This window comes from Lactuca virosa, chromosome 2 (genome assembly GCF_052849685.1).
Source record: "Lactuca virosa cultivar CGN04683 chromosome 2, Lactuca_virosa_CGN04683_v6, whole genome shotgun sequence".
Lineage (NCBI taxonomy): Eukaryota > Viridiplantae > Streptophyta > Magnoliopsida > Asterales > Asteraceae > Lactuca > Lactuca virosa.
Genome location: NC_136427.1, coordinates 85571178 through 85580772, shown reverse-complemented (window position 1 = coordinate 85580772; position 9595 = coordinate 85571178). Strand labels below are relative to the sequence as shown.

Sequence of the window (9595 nt, the reverse complement as noted above, 5' to 3'; positions counted from 1 at the left end):
GGAATCCTAGTAGTGGATCCAATGTTGTTTGAGATGTTGATGGGATTTGTTTGCGAATCTTCGTGAGACATGGTGAGCTGCTAGAATCAAACCTGTAAACTTGAGATTAGGGTTTTATCAGAAACAGAGTTACCGTCGATATGAAGAAGACGGGTTCTATTTATACGATAAAAGCGGAAACCCTAAAGAATTCTAAATACAGAAGGAATGTGTATTGATCACACAGTCTCCCGCTCTAATACCAATTGTAGAAACAAATTTCAGTTAGGATCGATAGATTCTATGCAGGAAAACAATTAAGAACGTAATTATGAACACAAGAATGGCTTTGAATATGTCGTATGATTAATGCTTCAACACCTCAGAAGAGCTCGATTAAGAACTTCGACTGTAGAGGTTTTTAGGGTTACAAAACAATAAACGTAATAATCAACAACGTTAACCTTTTAATGCACACATGCATGCATTATTTATAGTCTAACCCTACTACCTAATCACGGATGGACAGGCCCAATCCGGATACAAAACACAAGCCCATGACGCAACACAATTAGACCCAACAGTCATCAATGTAAGAAAGGTTGAATGATTTGACAATATTATGTATAGAGAAATATAGGCTAGATAAAATTGATCCTGATAGTATTACTAATGATTTTTCATCTAGAAAACCTAAAGAGAATGTGTTTGTTTTAATATGTTTTTGTGAAGGTTGTGACTATATTTTGTTTAAGATGATATTACTAATTCAGGTGTTCCAAAAAAATTATAATACAATTAATGATTTTTTTTTTTTTTTGGTAAATGGTGTCTCTATGTCAAATCTTTATTATATTCATGATTTTGGGGGTCTTTTTTATCTTTCTTGCCTGCGGCCCAAAAATATGTTTGATCTGGCCTGCATGCATTTTTGGTTTAAAACCAATGATCCATGATCGAAAAAAAAGGAAAAAAGAACATGAGCATAAATAAAGAAGGAGTAATTACCTTAGGTCATCCGTTATACCCACCACATACCACATATGTGGTGGGTGTCACATCAGCACCACAATCCCCTACCACTAACATGGGATACCTACCACTAACACACCACTCCACATCATTATTTTTATTTATTTTTAATTCAAAAATACAATAAAATTACATTTTCTATAATTAAAAAGCATTCATTTTTTTAAACTAGTGTTTCATTAATTATAAAAATAAAATTACAACTTCAAACTACATTACTTAGTTGATTTAGAAAAAAAAATTACATTAATTAAAAAAACAAAGAAACATACATATAAAAAACCTAATCGTCGTTCATGCTATGTTGGTACAAATGTTCTGCGACATCTTCTCGAAGATTGAAACACGTTTCACTGTTATGAATTTCAACAACTCGCTCTAAAAACGCATTCGTTCCGGGTACTAACTCCTCAATTGGAACGACAACGTCGTTCAGATCATACGTGCAAATCGCTCGACCTTCATCTCCAATAATCATATTATGCATTATAATACATGCTAGGACCATTCGTTTAATTCTTTCTTTATCCCAGAGTCGTGTAGCATATTTCAGTACATGACATGTCTGCTTAAGGACTCCAAATGCCCTCTCGATATCCTTTCTCGCCGATTCCTGTTTTTTGTAAAAAAAACTTTGCCTTTTCACTTCGAGGAACCGAGTATGCCTTCATCAATGTAGAATAATTCGGGTATATCCCATCACCAAGGTAGTAACCGTATTTTTATGTGTGCCCGTTCACCGTGAACGTCATATCAGGTGCTTTACCGGTCCAAATATCGTTGAAAAGTGGAGACTGGCCAAGAACATTAAGATCGTTGTTAGACCCCGCTACTCCAAAAAAGGCATGCCATATCCACAAATCTTAAGATGCAACAGTTTCTAGGATGATAGTTGGTTCACCTATATCTCCTCGAGTGAACTGACCACGCCATGCAGTTGGACATTTTTCCCAAGCCACATGCGTACAATCTAGACTGCCAAGCATACCCGGAAATCCATGCCTCTCTTCATGAGCCGAATATAATCTCTCAATATCACGTTGACTAGGTTTGCGCAAATATTCTTCGTGAAAAACCTCATAAACACATGCAGAAAACCAATCTACACATTCAACTACGGTCCTCTCGGATACTTTCAAGTACTCGTCAGATGCATCGAATGTTATACCGTATCCCAAATACCTAAGAGCAGCCGCACATTTTTGTATACTACTAAAACCCATTCTTCCTCTAGCGTCGGGTTTTTGTTTGAAAAAATCATAACGAGATTCTAAAGCATTACTAATACGTAAAAATATAGCCTTATTCAAACGGAAACGACGTTCGAAGGAGTCGTCATTATAAAAACAATTATCAGCAAAGTAATCACGTACCAATAAGTCGTGTGCGGCTTGACGATCACGATTGACGACCGCCCTTGTACGAGCTGCATTCGAACTTTCTTCGTCGTGAATGTGTTGCACAACGTTGAAGAATGTGTCGACGAATTCTACGTCGTCATCCGAGTCAAAAGCTTTTAGAAATTCAATATGTTTTGTGGAATCCATGTATATGTGTTTTGTGGTTTTAGAGAATGAAGATTAGAATGAGGTGTAAGTTTTGGTGAAAATAGAAGGTTTATTTATGTAGTGAATTGAGTTTGAAAAAAAAAACGGTCAAAATAGCCGTTCAACGGCCAAATAAACCAACAACCAATCATCTTCTCCGTTTGATTTCGTCGTCGGGAGCACGGATGACCACGACCACGCCCGACCACGGAACGTCGGGGTGGTGTGCACGAGACTTTCTCGTGGCCAGCTAGACCACGATTTGCTTCGTGGTATGTATACCACAAGGTCTTAGTGATTAATGTCAGATCGGATAGATATGACCGATGAGGATAAACATGTCCACGCCAACCCTAGCAATTTAAACTATGAACATAACGAAAACGTACTGGAGTATAAATATTGTCCTTTTCGACAATTATGAACAGAATGTGTTTCTCAATTCCTACAAAGATGAAAATCAAAAAATAAACAACCATCATATATTTTGAGTTGAATATGGATGACAACGCACGGCCCGTTAAGCTGTATTTTGAAGGGTCGTGTCAGAAATTTAATGTTCTTAGCTATTTTTTACAAAATAGTTTAAAATAAAAAAAAAAAATTCCTACGACAAAAGGTTAAAGCTAAAGTCATAACAGAAATATCTTAAATCGGATGGCATTGCATATTTGCACTTTTCAACATTTTGACATTCCAAAGTCAAAAATCAACAAAGTCAACTTAAATACAAAGTCAAAGGAATCGAAACGAATTTCCTCCATACCCATTTCGAAATGCTTGCATACATTTTTCTCACACCCACACTTTAAATAGACGTCCACAAGCCACTACCTACATCATACAAACCAGTGAAACCACAATGAAAACAGTCTCCCTCATCCTCCTCCTCGCCGGAGTTCTTTCCGCCTGTATCCTTACCACCACCGCCCAGAACTGTGGCTGTGCTCCGGGATTATGCTGTAGCCGGTTTGGTTTTTGCGGCAGTGACGAGGCATACTGTGGCGCCGGATGCCAAGAAGGTTCGTGCTTTGGGCCTCCTCCGACGAATGACGTGTCGATTGATAATATTGTGACAGATGCGTTCTTCGATGGAATCGTGGACCAATCAGATGCTAGTTGTGAAGGAAGGCCGTTTTATTCACGCGCCGCTTTCCTTGAAGCTGTTGGAAATTATCCGCAATTTGGTAGAGTGGGTTCTGAAGAAGATTCCAAACGGGAGATAGCAGCTTTCTTCGCTCATGTCACCCATGAAACTGGACGTAAGCCCAATCTTTCATCCTCCTAATCAAATATTATATTACTATTTTATTATATTAACATTTTATGAAACTAATTTAATCCTTGTTATATTAATATTTTGTGTAAAATAAATTGTTTGTGTTTTAGAAAAGTCTCAAGTTGTAAAAAATAATATTAGCAACTAACTAGACTCTAGATGGTAGTTTTGACTTATTTACTCAAAAACAATTCTATTTTATATTAGATAATAAATTAAATAAAATTTAAAGTGAAATAGTTAGATTTTAATTAAAATGTAAAGTAATGTTTATGCAGTAAAATTGTATTTGAAAAATAAAGAGTAAATATTAGTAATTTTATAAAGATGATTACTTCAACTTTATTTACCTACGTATATGCTATAAGTGACCCAACAATTAAAACAAAAAATTTGAAAGTCGTTTATGCAAGAGCGTTGCTCTAGATTATTAGTCGAATAATCCCAAGCATTTGTTCTCTCGATTTTAATAATTATACCTTAATTCCTTTTATTATTTCCATGGATAGAAAACGTATTTTCCTAAATGATCAATCCGTTAACTTTTAATTTGCATCCATGACCAGATTTTTGCTACATTGAAGAAATAAATGGTCCTTCAAGGGATTATTGTGACGAAACTAATACTCAATACCCATGTAACCCTAGCAAGGGTTACTATGGTAGAGGTCCGATTCAACTCTCATGGAACTACAACTATGGTCCAGCTGGGAGGAGCATTGGGTTCGATGGACTAAACAACCCTGAAATTGTGGCCACAGATCCAGTCATTGCCTTTCGAACTGCATTGTGGTTTTGGATGAACAATGTTCAGTCTGTCTTAGGCCAAGGGTTTGGAGCCACAATTAGAGCTATAAATGGAATGGAATGTGATGGTGGGAATCCGGACACTGTAAGTTCTCGTGTCCGGTATTATACTCAGTATTGTGATCAACTTGGTGTTGCACCAGGTGATACTCTGCGGTGTTAGATTATTTGACTTTGTGTTTTCATTTCTTTATATATTATATGAATTACATGTATTGACTTGGATATTTGATACCACAAATTTGTTCAGAATGTGGCATTTGTATCTATATATATGTGCTACTTGATATGTTGATATAGATCTTTATATATCTATCTTACAAATAATTTGTTACTTCTTTCTAAAGTCTAAAGGGTTGATTGATAAAATTGTTGAATGATCCCAACCTCTTAATGGTTATGTGAAATAGAACTTCTTAACAATCCAGAGGTCGTTCAGAGGCTGTATCAAACACGTTAAATGCTGACCAATTAAAAGTGGTCATGATCTAGTGACTTTTTGTATATACATATTACATGGTTATGTTCGGTGGCATGATCTAGTGACTTTTTGTTTGGGGTCATTTGGATCAGGATGGCATATAAATTAGGCTATGCAAAACTACACTATGAGATATATGTAGTTCATCCATTTCATTGTATTTTGAGAGTACACATATAAAACATACCACTTCACAACAACAAACAGAGGAAACTAATAAAAAAGCTACATTTGACATATGCAAGTCTCTATATGCATACATTTTTGTTGCTATTAATTTGTACATATTTAAACATACAAGACAAATATACGCATGTAACATACTCAAAATTGGGTTACACAAATGTTGTACTAATTATAATGCATAAGTATGTGACCATGTTGATATATATGAGTTGCTACAGAGGCAAATGTCCGTTGAGGTGTTGTACCTTATGCATCAACATGATCACTAAATGGTGTTTAAGACCTTAAGGGGTGATCCACTATGTATAAAGGTACATGAATGGAAGTTAAGTTTAGCATCAATTTGTGTAAGAAACAAAAGTACAGTGGCTTCATATAGTTAACATTGGCATAGTACATTGCCTAAATGAGTAGCAGATGTATATTCAAAACACATGGATGTTTTCAATAACTACTAATGATGTGTCGTGTAGGGCCACACAACGTTTGCATTGATATGGTTTGACCGATTCCTTTTGATATGGTTAAGATAGGATTTTTATGTAAATTTCCACATTATGTGCTCCAAGAATAAGTGGCATTAAATATGAGAGAATGAAACCAAAATATAAAAATACAACCTTAGCAAGGACCGAGAAGAATCACACTCCCTATCAAAGGTATAATAATAAACTCTGTTTATTTTAATTATTCAAAAGGTCAAGGTTCATGTGATTTGCGAGTAGTAATTAAAAGTTTGTGAATGTTGGATTTCTTATATGAATATGAACAAGAGCATCAAAAAATGAGTATGAAATTTTTGGACTTCACTGGATTTTACTAAAAGATAGGCATATCAATTGTTCCGATTTTATATTTTTATGGCAACTACTCAAGCTTAAGATACATAAATTTGGTGATCAAAGCATGCAAGAGATATTAAGAATCCATTAGCCTTATCACACTAGATTTCTTAAATGGATATAAGCGTGAACAAGTTATACAAGAAAAAAAAGTAAAGGATGAAAATGGCCACCAAGTGTGGATATGATGAAGTATTGCCGTGGATTAGTTATATGAATTGAAATATATAACTTCCTTCATTATGTTTATATATATATATTTTTTTTTAAACGGCAAATCTACTCCTATAAACTACATCTTAAATCCACATATGTCCACAACGGGACTTGAACCCTCAACATTAAGGAGGGAGGGCAACACCGGATACTATAAGCCCTTTGGTTCATCATCATGTTTATATAATGAATTTTTATGTTATATAAAAACATTAAATGAGATGCAAAAAAAAAAGTTCAAAAATGTAGAATTGCTATTTCCCTTGGTACTATCGGATTTGGACCAAAATTTCGGTGAAAATGATGCTGAAACAGGAACGTGTTATCGTGTTTCTAATTGAAGTGGGTTTCCTTTAAAACTTTGACTCAATTTTCTTAATTCCAGAACAAGGAGATATGGTAGGATGACCTTTCACTTTTTCAGATATTGACATTTCAAAGTCAAACAAAATCGACAAAGTCAACTTAAACACCACGTCAAAGTAAACGAAACCGATATTGTCCATACCCACTTCGAAATGTCGGCATGCCTTTCTCACACGCACTTTAAATACTCGTCTAGCTACAATCCCACTAACTACGTACACCATACAAACTACAATGAAAACTCTCTCGCTCATCCTCCTCCTCGCCGTAGTTCTTTACTCCGGTATCCTTAGCACCACCACCACCGCCCAGAACTGTGGCTGTGCTCCGGGATTATGCTGTAGCCGATTTGGTTTCTGCGGCAGTGACGAGGCATACTGTGGCACCGGCTGCCAAGAAGGGCCGTGCTTTGGGCCTCCTCCGACGAATGATGTGTCGGTTGCTAATATCGTGACAGATGCGTTCTTTGATGGAATCGTGGATCAATCAGACGCAAGTTGTGAAGGAAGAGCGTTTTATACACGCGCCGCTTTTCTTGAAGCTGTTGGAAATTATCCGCAATTTGGTAGAGTAGGTTCAGAAGAAGATTCCAGACGGGAGATAGCAGCTTTCTTCGCTCATGTCACCCATGAAACCGGACGTAAGGCCAATCTTTCATAGTTGTAATCAATTTTTTAAGATAATTTAATAAAACAATTGTATTAGGTAATACACGTAATTATATAAGGTATAAATTAATTACGTTGATTTCTTGTAAGACAATGACATTTCAGTTTTCAAAATTTATACAACAAATTAGAGTTTTAAACTGTATAGACAAGCACGATTTCATCTCTCCTTTTTGCATAAAATATACGAGTTCGTAATAGAGAATTGGTTTTTTGGTGCACCAGTTATATGGTCACGTCATCAGATTCCACTCAATCTATTTTGTATAAAATATTAATATACTAAATATTAAATGCTATACGTAATTCATGTCAAAAACCATTTTTTACAATAATTAGTAAAAAAAACATTCTTGTATAAATAAAAGTAATTGTAAACTATTCCCTCTTTGAAAACTTTAAGTTCAAAAAATGATCAGTCTATTTAACTTTTAATTTGCATCAATGACCAGATTTTTGCTACATCGAAGAAATAAATGGTCCTTCAAGGGATTATTGCGACGAAAGTAATACTCAATACCCATGTAACCCTAGCAAGGGTTACTATGGGAGAGGTCCGATTCAACTCTCATGGAACTATAACTACGGTCCAGCAGGGAGGAGCATTGGTTTCGATGGACTAAACAATCCTGAAACTGTGGCCACAGATCCTGTCATTGCCTTTCGAACTGCATTGTGGTTTTGGATGAACAACGTTCAATCTATCTTAGTTTCTGGCCAAGGGTTTGGAGCCACTATTCGAGCCATTAATGGAATGGAATGTGATGGTGGGAATCCGGACACTGTAAGTTCTCGTGTCCGGTATTATACTCAGTATTGTGATCAACTTGGTGTTGCACCAGGTGATAACCTTCGGTGTTAGATTATTTGACATTGTTTTTTCTTTCTTTAGATATCATATATATCTAACACGAAGTAGCGTTATTGAGTTAGATATTTGATATGGGCATCTGTATTTGTTTTTGTATCTCATTTTGTTTAAAATGTGACGGTTGTGATTATATATGTATTTGTTGGAGGTTAATTATGTTGATCTATAACTTTATACATTTATTTTACAAATGATAGTTTATTATACGATTATAAAACATAAATTGTTATGTATGGCTAAAAAATTTTGTGTACGGATCATCACCTTTTTATATACATATGGATCTAGAAAGATCTTTGTCAGGGTCATGCAGATCAAGGTGGCGTGAAACATATAAATTTGGCAACGTAAAAGAATACACTATGGGCTAAATTTAGTTCATCTTTTTCATCGAATATTGAGATTATACATATAAAATATACGACTTTACAATAAAATATACGACTTCGTCAAGGTCATGCAGATCATGATGGCGTGAAACATATAAATTTGGCAACGTAAAAGAATACGATATGGGCTAAATTTAGTTCATCCTTTTCATCGAATATTGAGATTATACATACAAAATATATACAATAATAATTAACAATAAACAGAAATATTAACTATCAAAAGAGATAATGAGATGATTAATGGAATTAACACATAAGTGAGGACAAAGTTTAACAACTTAGGTTTACTACTTCCACCTAATTTTGACCATCAGATATTGTTTGATTCGGTTAAAAATAAGGCAAATACGTTCAATAGTAATATATCGTCGTCATTTCAACACCCGGATCATGGGTATGTCATGAACATTACAGACAAAGAAGATGTTTGTCAACTCAGAAATGGAATGTCTAAAATGAAAGAGGTAGTGCATTTGCATTTTGGAGGTGTTTGAGGTACGTTTGAAGAGACACCATCAGTTGACAACATCGTATCATACAATGTTGACAACATTAGAGCAGATAATGATCACAACATTGTATCAGATAATGTTGAACACTATTCAGGAGAATAAATTGTTGTAATAAATGAGGTAGAACAACAAAATTTATATGAGTCTGGAAGACTCGGTGAGAAAATGTTGGCATATGATGAAATTGTTATAATACCATATTTTATGGTTATACAACTTCATAAAAAACCATTTTTTAAAAGAAATCGAGTCCTAAAAACAAATTTTAAAATTTTACAAACTTCATAAAAACAATATTTAAAAAGTGTAATACAAGTTGTGTAACACCTGTTTTCAAGGATTGGTCGATTTAGGGTGTTAAGGAGTCAAGAGTGTGACTTTTGGAGGAAATTGAGTGTCACGATGTGACCATAAGGT

The 9595-nt window shown here is 35.0% G+C and overlaps 3 protein-coding genes across 3 annotated transcripts; 2 read left to right on the top strand and 1 right to left on the bottom strand.

Annotated features, from left to right (window-relative positions):
- Positions 1-1874: 1874 nt before the first annotated feature.
- Positions 1875-2558, bottom strand: LOC145157585 (uncharacterized). Its single transcript, XM_079076612.1, has one exon. The coding sequence runs from the start codon at positions 2556-2558 to the stop codon at positions 1875-1877; it is 684 nt and encodes a 227-aa protein (XP_078932738.1).
- An 816-nt stretch (positions 2559-3374) lies between these two features.
- Positions 3375-4869, top strand: LOC145159249 (endochitinase EP3-like). The gene is made up of 2 exons (XM_079078185.1): positions 3375-3820; positions 4404-4869. Exons 1-2 carry the CDS (start codon positions 3421-3423, stop codon positions 4805-4807), a joined length of 804 nt encoding a protein of 267 aa, XP_078934311.1. The 5' UTR covers positions 3375-3420; the 3' UTR covers positions 4808-4869.
- Positions 4870-6927: 2058 nt separating this feature from the next.
- On the top strand, positions 6928-8430 carry LOC145159248 (endochitinase EP3-like). The gene is made up of 2 exons (XM_079078184.1): positions 6928-7375; positions 7856-8430. Exons 1-2 carry the CDS (start codon positions 6970-6972, stop codon positions 8263-8265), a joined length of 816 nt encoding a protein of 271 aa, XP_078934310.1. The 5' UTR covers positions 6928-6969; the 3' UTR covers positions 8266-8430.
- Positions 8431-9595: the final 1165 nt, after the last annotated feature.

Coding starts and splice junctions, on each gene's coding strand:
- LOC145157585 (XM_079076612.1), bottom strand. CDS start 2,558: ATGGATTCCACAAAACATATTGAATTTCTAAAAGCTTTTGACTCGGAT.
- LOC145159249 (XM_079078185.1), top strand. CDS start 3,421: ATGAAAACAGTCTCCCTCATCCTCCTCCTCGCCGGAGTTCTTTCCGCC. Junction 3,821..4,403: donor TGTCACCCATGAAACTGGAC/GTAAGCCCAATC, acceptor ATCCATGACCAG/ATTTTTGCTACATTGAAGAA.
- LOC145159248 (XM_079078184.1), top strand. CDS start 6,970: ATGAAAACTCTCTCGCTCATCCTCCTCCTCGCCGTAGTTCTTTACTCC. Junction 7,376..7,855: donor TGTCACCCATGAAACCGGAC/GTAAGGCCAATC, acceptor ATCAATGACCAG/ATTTTTGCTACATCGAAGAA.